This window comes from Suillus subaureus (assembly GCF_016647635.1).
Source record: "Suillus subaureus strain MN1 chromosome Unknown BJ212scaffold_10, whole genome shotgun sequence".
NCBI lineage: Eukaryota > Fungi > Basidiomycota > Agaricomycetes > Boletales > Suillaceae > Suillus > Suillus subaureus.
This window is the reverse complement of record NW_024538566.1, coordinates 979,885-993,556: the sequence shown is the minus strand read 5'-3', so window position 1 is coordinate 993,556 and position 13,672 is coordinate 979,885. Positions and strand designations below refer to the sequence as shown.

At 48.8% G+C, this 13,672-nt stretch overlaps 4 protein-coding genes across 4 annotated transcripts; 1 reads left to right on the top strand and 3 right to left on the bottom strand.

Moving 5' to 3' along the window:
* Positions 1-617: 617 nt before the first annotated feature.
* Positions 618-1,583, bottom strand: BJ212DRAFT_1345173 (HSP20-like chaperone). Its single transcript, XM_041335289.1, has 3 exons — positions 1,393-1,583; positions 1,106-1,337; positions 618-1,052 (listed from the first exon to the last, which is right to left on the bottom strand). Exons 1-3 carry the CDS (start codon positions 1,563-1,565, stop codon positions 960-962), a joined length of 498 nt encoding a protein of 165 aa, XP_041194952.1. The 5' UTR covers positions 1,566-1,583; the 3' UTR covers positions 618-959.
* A 455-nt stretch (positions 1,584-2,038) lies between these two features.
* Positions 2,039-4,040, top strand: BJ212DRAFT_1446313 (hinge domain of cleavage stimulation factor subunit 2-domain-containing protein; the record flags this gene model as incomplete). The annotated part of the gene is made up of 8 exons (XM_041338224.1): positions 2,039-2,053; positions 2,550-2,599; positions 2,657-2,715; positions 2,901-3,259; positions 3,326-3,466; positions 3,503-3,808; positions 3,868-3,951; positions 4,008-4,040. 8 exons carry the CDS (start codon positions 2,039-2,041, stop codon positions 4,038-4,040), a joined length of 1,047 nt encoding a protein of 348 aa, XP_041194951.1.
* Positions 4,041-4,233: 193 nt separating this feature from the next.
* BJ212DRAFT_1267993 (uncharacterized protein) lies at positions 4,234-7,087 on the bottom strand (the record flags this gene model as incomplete). Its single annotated transcript, XM_041330692.1, has 14 exons — positions 4,234-4,391; positions 4,452-4,581; positions 4,639-4,693; positions 4,748-5,049; positions 5,107-5,543; positions 5,594-5,624; positions 5,673-5,927; positions 5,981-6,118; positions 6,170-6,290; positions 6,337-6,466; positions 6,516-6,597; positions 6,648-6,781; positions 6,831-6,912; positions 6,962-7,087. The coding sequence occupies 14 exons, from the start codon at positions 7,085-7,087 to the stop codon at positions 4,234-4,236; spliced, it is 2,181 nt and encodes a 726-aa protein (XP_041194950.1).
* Positions 7,088-7,242: 155 nt separating this feature from the next.
* On the bottom strand, positions 7,243-13,556 carry BJ212DRAFT_83035 (uncharacterized protein). Its single transcript, XM_041344162.1, has 16 exons — positions 13,069-13,556; positions 12,886-13,010; positions 12,719-12,839; positions 12,183-12,672; positions 11,676-12,125; positions 11,329-11,613; positions 11,031-11,273; positions 10,674-10,977; positions 10,479-10,622; positions 10,277-10,422; positions 10,057-10,229; positions 9,899-10,009; positions 9,150-9,847; positions 8,548-9,090; positions 7,666-8,497; positions 7,243-7,614 (listed from the first exon to the last, which is right to left on the bottom strand). The coding sequence occupies exons 1-16, from the start codon at positions 13,164-13,166 to the stop codon at positions 7,359-7,361; spliced, it is 5,019 nt and encodes a 1,672-aa protein (XP_041194949.1). The 5' UTR covers positions 13,167-13,556; the 3' UTR covers positions 7,243-7,358.
* Positions 13,557-13,672: the final 116 nt, after the last annotated feature.

The window sequence follows — 13,672 nt, the reverse complement described above, 5'->3', positions numbered from 1 at the left end:
GCAGGTGACCACGGGTGATTGTTATGCGGTGCGTAAGTCTGAGCCTTACACCGCTCCCCCTTGAGTCATGCTAATAACACCCGATCTGTATGCGTCAGCGCCAAGCCGTGGGCAGTCCCTCTTCGCCCTATTCTAGTACTTGGACTTATCGGTACCACACCCAACTAACTCAACGAGCGATACAGACGCTGTAGCACATGCTGCGGAACCAGTGGACGGTGTTTGATGGCACTAACGTCGGATAAAAATGACACTCAGTCCATCTTGACTAAAAGCGCAGGCTCATAAAGATGGTATTTTAGTTTCGATGGCTCTACGACATTTACGCCGCAGACGCCCGCCGAACAGGCATTCGCTTCCGAGCTCATTTTTTTGCTAGCTTTCCTTCGTACGCACAGGTAATCGGAGCAGTACACTGAATTCAATGTCCAGGTGGTCATGATGCAGGACCCGCAAAAGCTGACGAATATAAGTGGTAGCTATATGGAGAGACAGCCCGCGACGGAAGCCGTCGATGTGCATTTTCCATTAGCAAAGCGCAGTCTTGTGAAATTAGCAGAATCACAGTGACTCATCCCACACATTTACATTGTTCTCTGAAAGTGGATTAAACCCAAGATGGTACTGATACATTGTTAGTCTGAATCTGCCACAAACGAGTACGTGATCTGCCAATGAGGCACCTCCAGTGTTATCATACAACACAGGAACGGTGACTCTACGTACGGGTGTATACCATAAGTCCACGGGTCATTATAAGACGGCAATCAAACTTGCAGCAAGAAGCATGATTAGTGGAAGATATCTATAGTGACAATTAACCCCTGTCCCGTGTATTAACCAGAAACCCATCTACGGTTATAAGTTGTGCATAGCATACAAATCATAATGTAGGAGTTGGGAGAGTAGTCCAGAAGAATATATATGGTAGAACATGATGCTACAGCGTGGCGAAACGATCACTGCGGAGAACGGGTTCTGGCGCCAGGAGGAGAACGTGGCCATGATACAAGCAGCATGCCATCACTCATTGCCGCTGATATGGTACTCATCTGGATGAATAGGGTCAGAAGCAACGAAGAAGCTATGAATCCATAGAACTCACCATTGTACCGGATGGAACATCCAGTGTACGAAGAAACTTTCCGTACTTGATCTCCCTCACAGGAAAGTTGACAGACCTGAACTGATCGGAAGGTGCTTTGGACACGCGTTCCCCCGAAACAGCGAGAAGGTTGTCGCGCTCAAGTGTGACTCGCACATCGTCTGCTTTCATGCCAGGAAGTTCAAGTGTGGCAGTGATACGTGAGGAAGATGGGTCATCACATATTTCCACTCTAAATATAATGTTAGAAGAGATGTTTGCGATTACTGTACATCGAATGCAATTACCTTGGTCTGAATATCACGTCCCCTTGAGGTTGCTCTTGGATTCTACGCGATCTTTGTTCGTGAAGCAGACGAAAGACATATCTCCTTGCCAAGGCGCGATCCAAGGCTTGGAATTGTTCGTCGGTGTTCCGGGAGTGAGACAGCTTGCGATGGGTAGAAGTGGTGACTGTCATGTATGTGTGTAGTGAATCTTTTGTTGTTGTCGGTCACTCTCACTTGACCCTTTATATGTCGCAAGATGCCGATCGGCACGCTACTTCGAATACAAGGCTGTGCTACTCCAAATTGTGGCATAGCTGACACAGCAAACTGGATGCGGGGCTATGCTCCGCAGATCTGACTTGATTTCGAGACTCCGAGTCGGTTCCTCAAAGTTGCGGCACATCCGTAAATCCTTGAGGTCCATCAAGGTCCTTGACTGAAGATCCATTGGCAAGGCTGCAGTGACAGTGACTCTCACCCAGGCCATGACTCTATACAGAGCGGCAGCGTCGAGTCATGCGTCTTACTCATGAGTCGAGACAACACTCGGAGTCCGAGAAGCAAAAATGAATCAGCCAGGTTACCGATTCGTCATAAGTAACTCATGAGATTAAACGCGGTCATACCTAGTACACCCCCGAGCCAAAACAGCCATCATGATCCCATGGCCGCATACCGTGTCTAAATAGCTGTAACAGTACTTTTCCTTTGTTTGATCAGTTCTACGTATGACTCGCGAGTCTTGCATCGAGATAGGACCTCAGTACTGTACTTAAGCTCCACCGAGAAACAAGTGCATTTGACAAGCCCCAGCTGCTGGAGCTCGAGAGCCCGGGCGAACCCGGGTTAAATATAAATATCGGTATATAGTGACAAATACAAAACTCTCTTTGTCATAAGATGTCACAATGTTACACATCCCGTGACTGTTTGTCCGAAATAATTGTGAGCGCTAAAGTCACGAACTTTCAACACCGTTCTGGTAGCATCTCAAATCTACATTGCTTTCTTCGAGTCTCGCAATGAGTAAGGTCGTTTTCGGTATGTGCACACTCGGTGTTCCATTACTTTTACTAACAAATTCTTCTCTGCAGTGGGAAATGTCCCCTACAACATGGGGGAGGAAAGTCATTTAGCCTTCATGCCATACCATTCCGACATAACCTTCTGTGCAGGAACAGCTCATCGATGTCTTTAAGTCGGTCGGTCAAGTTGTGGGATTCAGGTCTGTCCCTATGCTCTCCCTAGCCTGCACATCAGCTCATGTCAATCCTTTTTTTAGACTGGTCTTTGACAGAGAGACAGGGAAACCTAGAGGTTATGGCTTCTGTGAATTTGCTGGTACATCCAATTCATTTTTCTTGATGTACATCTTGATGTGTGTCTGACTTCAAACTGGCTGTTTTTCGCAATCCCGCCTAATCTGTGTTTCTCAATGCGTCCCTCTCGGTTCACCTTGTCATTTGGTGTTACACATACCGGTACACACGGACTCAAACTTGTGTTTTTCGCATTGTGCCCTCAAGATCATGAAACCGCTGCATCTGCTGTGCGGAACCTCAATAATGCCGATGTCGGTGGCCGCCCTTTACGAATTGACCTCGCCGACTCCGATCCCTTCCTCGAAGGCAAGACTACTGTGCGAGGCGAGTTGCTCGATGGGAGTGATCCAAGAGGCCGCTGGCGTGATCACCGTGAGCACCAAGACCGCGACCGATATGATAGTCCTCGCGATCAACCCAAATCTCAAGACCCAAATTCTTTCTTGTCAAGTTTGCCACCCGGAGTTCCCATAGTTCCTGGGTCGACTGCATTAGATACCATCAGTCAGACACTTGCAACTATGAGCCCAGCTCAGTTGGTCGAAGTGCTTGCCCAGATGAAGGTGTGGTGTGATTCGCACCGGCGAGTGAGACAGAATTGATGATGTATGCGGATCTTGTTTGTGTAGGCTTTTGTAATCACCCACCCGGATCAAGCAAGGGCACTACTTGTTGCGCATCCGCAGTATGCGTACGCATTATTCCAAGCCTTGTTGCTGAACAAAATAGTAGACCAGAGTGTTCTTCAGGTGTGTTCTTACAATTTCGGTGTGGAGTGACCATCGAGCAAAATGGCAATTGCACAGCGCATGCTTCAAGCAACCGCGGGTAGTGGTGTTCCCCCAGGTCCAGGAATTTCTCAGCAGCCCCACCATCCAATGCAATACCAGCAACCTCCACCCATGCACCAGCCTCAACCGCACATGCCTCCGCCAATGACTGCCCCACCGCCTGCGTCAACTGCTCCACCGAGCATGTACCCGCACCAACAACCCCCGTCGCATATGCCAGCCCCACCGCAGCAACAATCTTGGTATCGGCCTCCCCCACACGCGGCCCCACCGCCCCACTCGGCTCCCATGCCCGACTTAAATATTGATCCGGCTCAAAGGGTCTGTCCTGATTTGCCTTGCCTGATCTAGATGTTGAACTCACGTATTTGGATGTACAGCAAATGCTAATGCAGGTACTCAGCCTAACTCCAGACCAGATCAATGGCTTACCGCCTTCCGAGCGAGAAGCGATCCAGAACTTGGTATGTCTGATACACGTCTTATTTGGTCATCTCCACTTACCTGTTCCGGGTGAAAGCGTAATCAATTTTTGGGAGGTATCTCGGTGTAGTGGATTGTCTGAGTAGTATGTCTAGAACCCTGTGGAACCGCGGCGCATCAGATCTTAGTATTCTAAAAATAGCTGCCTTGTTCTATGCTGTGCTACAGCTTGTGTCTAGCCGCCGACTTGATGCCACTCGCATTCTTTGATTACCTATCTTCCAGATTTGCTACAGGCTACGTTCACTGCTACACGTTTACTGTTACACCAACTTGTTTGCGAGACTCCGTGACTGCTTTAGCGCCAACAGTTTTTGCTCAATCTCTGAGATTGGCGCCATCTCGCCTTTGGACTTAGTGCCGACGTCATCCCGGTTTCGTACGTTAACCGAACGGCTATCGAGTTCTTCCTGCCCGACCACTGAGTTTTGTAAATATGCTATGTCTAGCAGGACAATGCAATGCAAAAAGGTTCTCTCACCGAGGATGAAGTTGTATTGTGCAATTTCACCGTTACGGATCTTCTTCGGCAGAGTGTCTGCTCCGTTGTCGACATCGGCGAAAAGACCCAGATCAGTCAGACGAGTGGCTATCTCTTGGGCATAATCTTTCTGTGAAGATGATGCGTGTCAGCATCGGATTGTCGTGTTCTATCAGTGGATACTCACATACGGCACAGCAACAGGAATAACAAGCACTTGACGGGGTGAAAGCCAAAACGGCCTCGACTCGTCATGAGCCAAGCGCTAAAAGAAGACGAGTAGAACGTGGACTCACCATTTTCCTGCAAAGTGCTCCGTGATGATCGCAATGAAGCGTTCTAAGCTTCCCAAAATCGCACGATGAATCATGACAGGACGTGAAGGGGGCTTATCAGGGTTGGTCATCTCGTCCGCGGAGCGGTACTTCAAGTCGAATCGTTCGGGGAGTTGGAAATCGAGCTGTATGGTCGCACACTGGAACGATCGGCGGAGGGCGTCACGGATGGTGATGTCAATCTTGGGGCCGTAGAATGCACCGTCGCCAGGGTTGACTTCCCATTTACCTGGATATTGCTTATCGAGTGCCTTGGTGAGTTGCTATGCATCCGAAATGGTAAGTGTGCCACTTATAGTGCGCCGTGAAGAGAAACATACCTCTTCCGCGGCGTTCCAAGTCTCGATGGTACCGAGATAATTGTCGGGGCGAGTGGATAGTTCAAGGTGGAAATCGAAACCAAAAAGGCCATAGATATGTTGCATGAAATCAAATAGTGCACTAATCTCATCTTCTATCTGCGAGGGCAGGCAGAACACGTGCGTGTCATCCTGTACGAACCGCCGAACACGAGTGAGACCAGTAAGAGCGCCAGAAGCCTCGTTTCGGTGTATGATACCAAATTCTGCCATGCGAATGGGAAGTTCCTTGTAGCTCCGGTCTCGGGAGTCAAATATGAGGCAGTGACCTGGGCAGTTCATAGGTTTCAACGCCCACTTCTCTTTCTCCACGTCAAGGGTGAACATGTCGTCCTTGTAATTCTGCCAGTGCCCAGAAGTCTCCCACAACTTCGAATTGTACATATTCGGAGAGATGACTGACCGATTGCTCAGCACCAGATGTCGTTCGAATAATCCATGAACTCACCTTCTTGGTATCCGCGTTTCCAGTACTCGGACTGTGCTGATGTCAGTTAAACTTCCTATTATTTCAGGCTTGAACGCACCCTCATCAACTCGATTAGAGTGTTATAGATTCGAGTACCATGAGGGAGGAAGAAGCAGCTTCCAGGACTGAGGTCATTGAAGAAGAAAAGTTCTTGTTCCCGAGCGATCTTGCGGTGATCCCGTTTCGCAGCCTCGACCAGGAACGCTTTGTACTCGGTCAGCTGCTTTTTATCTGGGAACGAGATACCGTAGATGCGTTGCAATGAGTCGTTGTTAGCATCACCCAGGAAATATGATGCAGAGTTCTGCAAGGGCTGGGTCAGAATAATATCGAGCGAATTCCGAACTAGAAATTTGCCTTGGTGACCATGAATGCCTTGATCTTGCCGGTGTGTGGTATATGAGGACCGATACAGAGATCTATCATTGGTCCACAACGATACACAGTGGTGGAAGTGCCGTCTGGAATCTTGGTCTCGATCAAGTGCTTTTTGTATTTATTGTACTACGATGGTATTAGATGGGTGGACGTTCTAGAAAATGTTGAGGGACATACGCTGAACATTTTCAGTAAATCCTCTTTCGACGCTACGAGGCGCTCAAATTTCTGCTTGTCTTTGACAGCACTTTCCGAAAGCTTCTCCAGAGCGGGGTAATCTGCATTGGTAACAGCTCTGCTGAAGTTAATACTTGGCCATTACAGTATTAGTTATGACCGATTACCTGTCCTCGATAGCCATTTCGTAGAAGAAACCATCGTCGGTTGGGGGGCCAATGCACAGGTGGCAACCGTAATGCCGCTCAGCAGCTTCACCCAAAACATGTGCCGACGAATGCCAGAAGACCCTCTTGCCTGCAATAATCAATCAGAGGGCGCAAAGGCGGTGTACATCCCTGCATACCTTCTGGATGTTCAAAGTCTAATAATTCTAGTTTGCACGAAGCCTCCAATGGTCGTTCTAAGTCCCATAGATCACCGTTGACCTGTGCAAATCATGTCATAAATCTAAACATCAAGAACTGGAGTCACATACCTTTGCGATCACAATTCGTTCTGACAGACTCTTTGAAACTTCTTTTGCAACATCCATGGGACTAGTCTCCCAGCTAGTACCTTTGCGCTCTGAACCATCAGGCATCGTAATGACGATATCCTCCCGTGGCTGAGCTGAGACAGTGATCAGGATAATTGATCTCGGGATAGATGTCACGCATACTTTTTATGAATTCATTGTATTTTGCGTGCAGTTCTTCAAACAGCTTGATGCGATGATCAAAAAAACCTGGAGGTGGTTGGAGCTACTCATAAGTGAGTCAAGGTTTAAAGAAATCTGTGAAGATCACTAACCTCAAGTGAATACTGAGATGCTGCTGCCGCCACTTTGTCCTTCTTCTCTTTTGGCTTCTTTGCATGTCCAGCGTGTGGTCCGTCGAGGGCGACGGGTTCTGAAGAAGACGCGATTGGAGTAGCCATGGCTGTCGAATGAACGCGAAGAAAGCTAACTTGTAACCTATAGATGCTACAACGGGCCAGATATGGGGGAGCCCGAGTCAGAGCTCTGAGCATCCGAGTCAGGACCAAGTCTGTTTTTGGCATGATACTATCTGGCGCGCGCTCTTCGAGTCACCCTTCGCGACAAATTTGGTGAAATTCGGGTAAAATTAACAAGCACCACAGTAGAATCTAGATAGCACGCAAGGTGCAGGGAAGCGAGTAAACAAGATATAGCAGGTCACTATTACTACTAGTCGGTGCTTCCGACCCTCCACACTTTAATCACCCCTGCTCTGTCGGCACTCACAATGCCTCCTCGGAATGGGGAATCAATGCAAGCCAAACATGTCACGATATCCTGATGTGACTTGAGAAGGTTCTGTTGGTTGTGGGTAATCATCGACATCCTTTGCGGAGGTCGATTGCTCTGACTAGCTGAGCTAGACGGATGTGCCCATGTCTCAACGTTACTGACGTACGGCGAACCATCTGCGGCTCGTACAGTACTTGAAGTTATAGTGAGCAAAACATCTTTAGTAAAGCACGGAGTTCCTCACCTGTACGATGGCCTGTCATGTTCTGACTCTGGGCCAGCCACCACAGATGTTCGTTCGAGTTTGCTGAGATCCCACAGTCTAATCCTTCTATCCTCCGAACCTGTCACCATGAACCCCCTAGAATTCCGGCTCGACGCGGGAGTATCAACTGACAAATCCAAGATCTCTGACCTATGCAATCCGGAATGTCCAAAGTCAACACCAGCTACGATTGCACGAATATCATGCGAGGGTGCCGGAAGCGCCTCATCACGCTGAGGGCCGTGAGATGGTCCTCCGTTCTTGCTCGCATTGGTGTGTGCAGTTCCACCCGGGTATCTAGCATTGACAAGAGCAGCAATTGCGGCAGCTGGGTTCTGCGAGGCCTCCACTGCCAAATGCTCCACAGGTTCAGGAACACACTCTGTTGGTGTAGATGTGGTCCTTGTTATATAGCTCTCCGCCAGAACGCCACTTTTGATGTCCCAGACCTCTATGAGGTTTATGGGTAAAGACTCTGGACCACCCTTCCAGCTCTCAACGGCAACCATTACCCAACTGCCTTTCCCTTTTGTTGGATGGATGATGCATTGATTTACTCTCGTGGATTTTCCCGAAGAAGTCTTGCCGACTTGCCAGCTCTTGATAAGCAGGCCAAAACGTCGGTCCCAGAGTGAGAGCACACCCATAGAAGTTCCCACAAGAATCCACGTGCGTTTGCGGTCTAGACACATACAAGTGATGGGTCCAAAATGACGCGGGTTTTGCATATGTTGTAAGACTCGCATAGTTCGCAAGTCCAAGATGGTGATGACAGAGTGTGTTGTCGCAAAGACAAGATTCGAGGCGACATCTGATAAAATATTGTTTCATGAAGCAGGCTGGAATCAGACAGAGTCTCACCTGAATTGTAGTGAATCATGCATGTAATATATTCGCCAGGCGAGTCCACTCGATATTCTCGAATGGTTTGAAGTTTTGCATACTTCGGCAAAGACCCACTTTGGTTGACGTGCACCCTGATGACATGCAAGCTTCCGTCTTCTGCTGCACTAGCAAAACAATGCACACCCTCCAGCATGCATACGCTCTTGACACGCGCGTGATGCTGGCTATACGTATAACGCGGTTTACTTGTCACACTGCGTTCTAGCCGTGCCGTGTCCCATACTTTGACAGACATATCATCTGAACATGAAACAAAGAACGCATGATCCGGAGATACAGCCAGCCCGGTGACGCAGTCAGTGTGGGATTGGAGGTGAGCTATGAGGGTGGCTTCTGTTCGGCGATTGCTGCCATCGCGCGTAATAAAATTTTGTCTGGTTGTATTGCGTCGACGAACAGGTCCTTCATGCACCTTTGGACCGAAGTCATGCTGCAATTCGCGGTTGTTGTCCGAGTAGATGTTCTCGAGTAGATTGTTGATGCCAGGTTCCGGCCCATCTACAAAGCACGTCAGAATTCATGTGAACAGGAACCGGGTATGACGGTTTCCAGCGTACCATAGGTCGAGATAGGGAGCATGGAGGCCATACGGGGTCGGGTCACACCTCTTGCAGTTCCAGCAAGTGAAATTGGTGATGATCTTCCTGATCGTTCGGGAGAACCTTCTGCATGCATCTTAGATGGCGCCTCCAGCAACCCTACTGCATTCGCATTAGATGAACCAACCGCAGGAGCAGCCTTCTGCCCATCTGTACTTCCAACATGCAACCGATGTGCAGTTCGGATAGTCGACGAGTTAGTAGTAGACACCACCGAATCTGTTGGGCTGCTCGGGCGATCATGTCCCACGGGCTGAGCAGGAAGCGCCAGAGTTGCTGGCTGCGAGTTTGAGGGCGGGAGAGAGGGGGATTGCACTGCCTGGCGTTCCCGAGCAGTAGCGGTGAGGTTGAGGGACGACGAAGAGCCGTTGATAGCAGCTAATCTCCGTTTTAGATCTTCCAGTGCAGGATTAGTTGCTCCATGGTCCACACTGGAAGCTCTACTCATGTACGGTGTGCCGAGGCGTCCTGGCAGGTCACCTGGCTTGCGTGAATAGGATGTCAAGCGAGAAGGTCTGGGCGTCAGGTCGCACGTAGAGGACTTTGACTTGAGGAAGACTGTCTGAGGAACAACAGATAATTTCTGCAGTTCAACGTCTCCCATCGAACGAAGATTCCTTTCAAATTCTGGTTCTGTTCTTGGTCTGGATGCGAAACTACCACAAGATCGATCAAAGAGGCCAGCAGATAGTAAAAGAAAAACCAACCTCGATGCATTGTTAGCCAGCTTGAGGATGTAATCCCGCATCGCCGTGAGCTTCGCCTCATCAGCGGATGTCATACCAAGGTTCTGCAGTTTCAGCAACTGCACTTCGTCCCTTTTACACATATTAGGCTCGCGGAGGCTTGAAACCGAGGAACTCACTCTTCTGACTTGTTACGTCCAATACCAGCTGTGCTCCCCCCCTTTCTCATTGAAACTATGCTTTCCCTCGGGGATTCCACCTTCGATGCTGGTCTACGATGTGCCCTCCAAAAGGTTGTTTTCTCCGCCCTCATTGCCCATTGGACAGCACCATCAAAAACGGGACGTGGCAACTTCAAATCATGAGCAGGGAACCCAAGTCTGTGGAAATCCGGCTTACCGGTGGCTTCATTGCCGACAAAAGACTCTGTTCTTCAACTTCCTTCACATCCGAACGCAACAGATGACGCAAAGAAGGGTACAGGATACACCAGACGTCACTTTGAGGTAGACATTTCGCTGCAGCCGCAATGAAGGAAGCTGCACCTGAAGTTGCGCAGGCTGTGAGTCTCTTGCGGATCAAAATAATGTGAAAACCATACCCTGCCGTATCCAAATATTGGGGTGGTAAAAAAACGGGAGAGTGGCACTCATCAGCTCCCAAATGCGCATCTTCTGAAACAGACCCAACTCGCAAAGACTAGTGAGGGCGGCAAGTACCCGTGCTACTACAGTTTCTTCCACATCTGAAATCAGAGGTATTAGAAACATTCCACCATGAGTGCAGTTCATTTCACCAGAAAGTGCCTGTACCATCAGCGGCAGAATATATTCATCTAAACTCCTGCCTCCAGCACATGCTGCAACATCGACGATGCTTTCAAAAAACGCGTGACGGAGGAGCCAGTCTCGGTCGTTCAAGTACGTGATCATATGGCTCAAGACGACATCGTTTGTTCTTTGACTGCCAAGAAAGACGCAAAGTGCGTTGATGTTATGCAGCACCGCTCTCTTAACAATGGGAGAAGGATCCATGAGAAGCGTTGACAATTGTTCCTGGATGGAGAGGAGGAGGTCTTGTTTCATGACATCGTACGATACCTATCAACAAGATTTAGATAGGAGACAAAGCAAAGAGTGTTCGTATGGCTTGCCTCGAAGTGCATTTCCTCGTATTCTTGTGTGTCACCATTGATCCCAGGAGAAACACCGTGTGCCTTAAGGGCTTGCCCCATCTCGAGGTAGCGGTCGGCAGTCTGAGCGAGGGGAGCAATGCACTGTGCATACATGGCCCGGACCGACACCTCTGGGTCTTGCACAAGATAACGCACATTCGGAATGATATACTCTGGTATTATTGATGCATTCGAAGGAGTAATAACGTTCACTTGAGTCAGCTGCAACGAATTTACTCGTAAGTACAGCGTAATTGAAGACATAAAGAGCACGCACAACCTGAACCAGAGTTCTCACTGCTGCTGCCCTGACTACTGCAGCCTCGTCACGCAACAGCTCTACGATGTATGGTACGGCCCGATCAAGCTTGGCCTCATCAGTCAGCCGAGTCGATAGAGCGAGCAATATATCTAGAGCACGTAGGCGAGATGAAGGGAGAAGGCAGTTGCGGATATTGGCTAAAACGAGGGAGAGAAGTATGAGCGCGGGACCATCTTCAGCAGGAGTTGGATGCCGATTTGAGGAATGAGATGGGATGTGCATGGAAACGGGAAAGACATCCTACAAGCGATGTAAGTCGATGGATAAATTTCAGCTCGCACGGTGATAAATGTAAAATATACCTGGAAAGGTTTGGATGGTCCAGCAAAATTATTACCGAACTCAACCTTGACATCCATCACAGTCTTCTCGATGTCTGTGTCGTCAAGGAGGTATGGGTCCACGTTCTCATATTCCTCCCAAATTCGCTCCAACCTGTGGTCGCTATCACCAGGAAGTACACTACCATTCCCAGTTGCGCCAGTAGCTGTTGCCACTGTCTCTTTACTTGGTACTTTGATCGTTGCATTTGGAGTGGCTGCTGGGAAATAGGTGGAGGGAGGAACATTTGACACGGAGAATGACGAGGATGGAAAGGAGAGACAAGAAGGACGCTCGCCAACTGAAGCTACATACTCGTGCAAGAAAGAGTAGAAACATTCGGGTAAGACGGTCCCTCGTGCACCCGCTAGGAGCATATCAAAGGTAGGTCGTGCAGCAGGATCCAATGAAATCATCTGTCTGATCATCGACTAGATCATAGAAGACAGGTAAGCTTTCAAAGAAAGCTGGCACTGGTCATCACTCACTCGTATACCCTCGTCACCTATTGCCAAAAGTTGGGCTTCCACACTGTACTCTCCCTCACGGTACTTGAACAGTTGGCTGAGCGAGAAAAGAGATGCGCCCTCAAGAAATACTTCCGCAATGACACAGCCCAGACTGAAGACATCCATCGCCTCGGTCACCATGGGCTCCTTTATTTCGCCTTCTTCATTTGCCCATGCTTTTCTTGTCTCCTTCTCCACCTTATAGAATCGTTCTGGGGCGACATAGCAAATCCGCCGTCCACTAGTATCAAAGAAGAATGAGAAATCCGAAGGATCATCTAGAGGGAGTCGCGTGGGTTTCAAAGATCCAGCAAAGTCGGTCACGTAGATCCAATTTGACGACGTAACCAGGATGTTTGTTGATTTGATATCTCCATGCGGTGTTTTATGCAGGTGTGCTTGAGAGAGTGCGGTGAGAAGCTGGTAAGTAATCCACTTTTTCTCAATTAGAGAGAGAAATGGCCGAGTACTACGCAAATGAGCATAACAACCAAGACATGCGTCTCGCGTCGCACCTTATACGATCATACAAATTACTTGCCGCCCATTGACGAATGAGATATCCCGCTTTCTCTGTCTCAAGGAATGTTTGATAGGTGTAGACATTTGGAATGTCCAGAAGGGCCTCCCTATCCGCTGCTCGAATTCAGTAGGTTGCACATCGTGTCTTGAAAGCACATACTTTTCAGCTTTCTTTGGTAAGTCCTGAGACTTATTCCAGGGTCTTGTTTGATGAATATCTTGACAACAAGGTATCCATTTCTGTGTCTACATTTGACGGTCTTGAGGAAACGCGCCTGATTGAGTCTGCGGAAATGAGCAAGAGTGGACGCGCATGTGAGGGGTGTATAGGACGACGACTCACCCCTTGTCATAAACGATGTCCCCTCCCAATTCGGTGACAAATGAATCCAATGCTCCGCTTGTCCGTGTAAGAGTGGAGCCTGACTGCACATTCCCCATCTCTATGCCCAAGTCTCTTGATCAATATTAAGTGGGTTCGGAATACAGCAACTGTCCAGACTCCAGGTGCTGCAATACAGTGTCTAGGCTCGATTCGTATGCTTTGGTATTATATTTGTAAGTTAGATGCCCGAATAATTCGTACAGTATCTTGTCGACGTATCCGAATGTCCGCTCGTCGAGAGATGGAGAGTCGGGTTAGTGTGAATGATGACTGTAAAGTCGATCGTAACACAATAGGTTGGAGACACGCGTAGATTCCCTGCGTTCTGACAACCGTGAGGTTCAAGTGAGGACGGCTGGTCAAGTGAAAGTGCGTAGAGCTCAACACAGTAGATGACGCAGGATGCACTGGACCGTCAGAGAAGTGGCAGCAGGTCTTCCGAATTCCGACATGTGACTGCTTGGACATCGCTTCAATTGCAACTCTTCCACGAATCACGGTAGCGCCTCAAATCCAGCGCTGTCTGACTATTATAATGTTGTGTTATAGGTTCACGTTGGCC

Excerpts from the sequence above, each read along its gene's own strand:
- BJ212DRAFT_1345173 (XM_041335289.1), bottom strand. The coding sequence starts at position 1,565 with ATGACAGTCACCACTTCTACCCATCGCAAGCTGTCTCACTCCCGGAAC. Across the intron at positions 1,338-1,392 it reads GACGTGATATTCAGACCAAG|AGTGGAAATATGTGATGACC; the intron begins GTAATTGCATTC and ends CATTATATTTAG. Across the intron at positions 1,053-1,105 it reads ATGTTCCATCCGGTACAATG|ATGAGTACCATATCAGCGGC; the intron begins GTGAGTTCTATG and ends CTATTCATCCAG.
- BJ212DRAFT_83035 (XM_041344162.1), bottom strand. The coding sequence starts at position 13,166 with ATGGGGAATGTGCAGTCAGGCTCCACTCTTACACGGACAAGCGGAGCA. Across the intron at positions 11,614-11,675 it reads GACCATCCAAACCTTTCCAG|GATGTCTTTCCCGTTTCCAT; the intron begins GTATATTTTACA and ends CATCGCTTGTAG. Across the intron at positions 8,498-8,547 it reads CATGATTCACTACAATTCAG|ATGTCGCCTCGAATCTTGTC; the intron begins GTGAGACTCTGT and ends ATATTTTATCAG.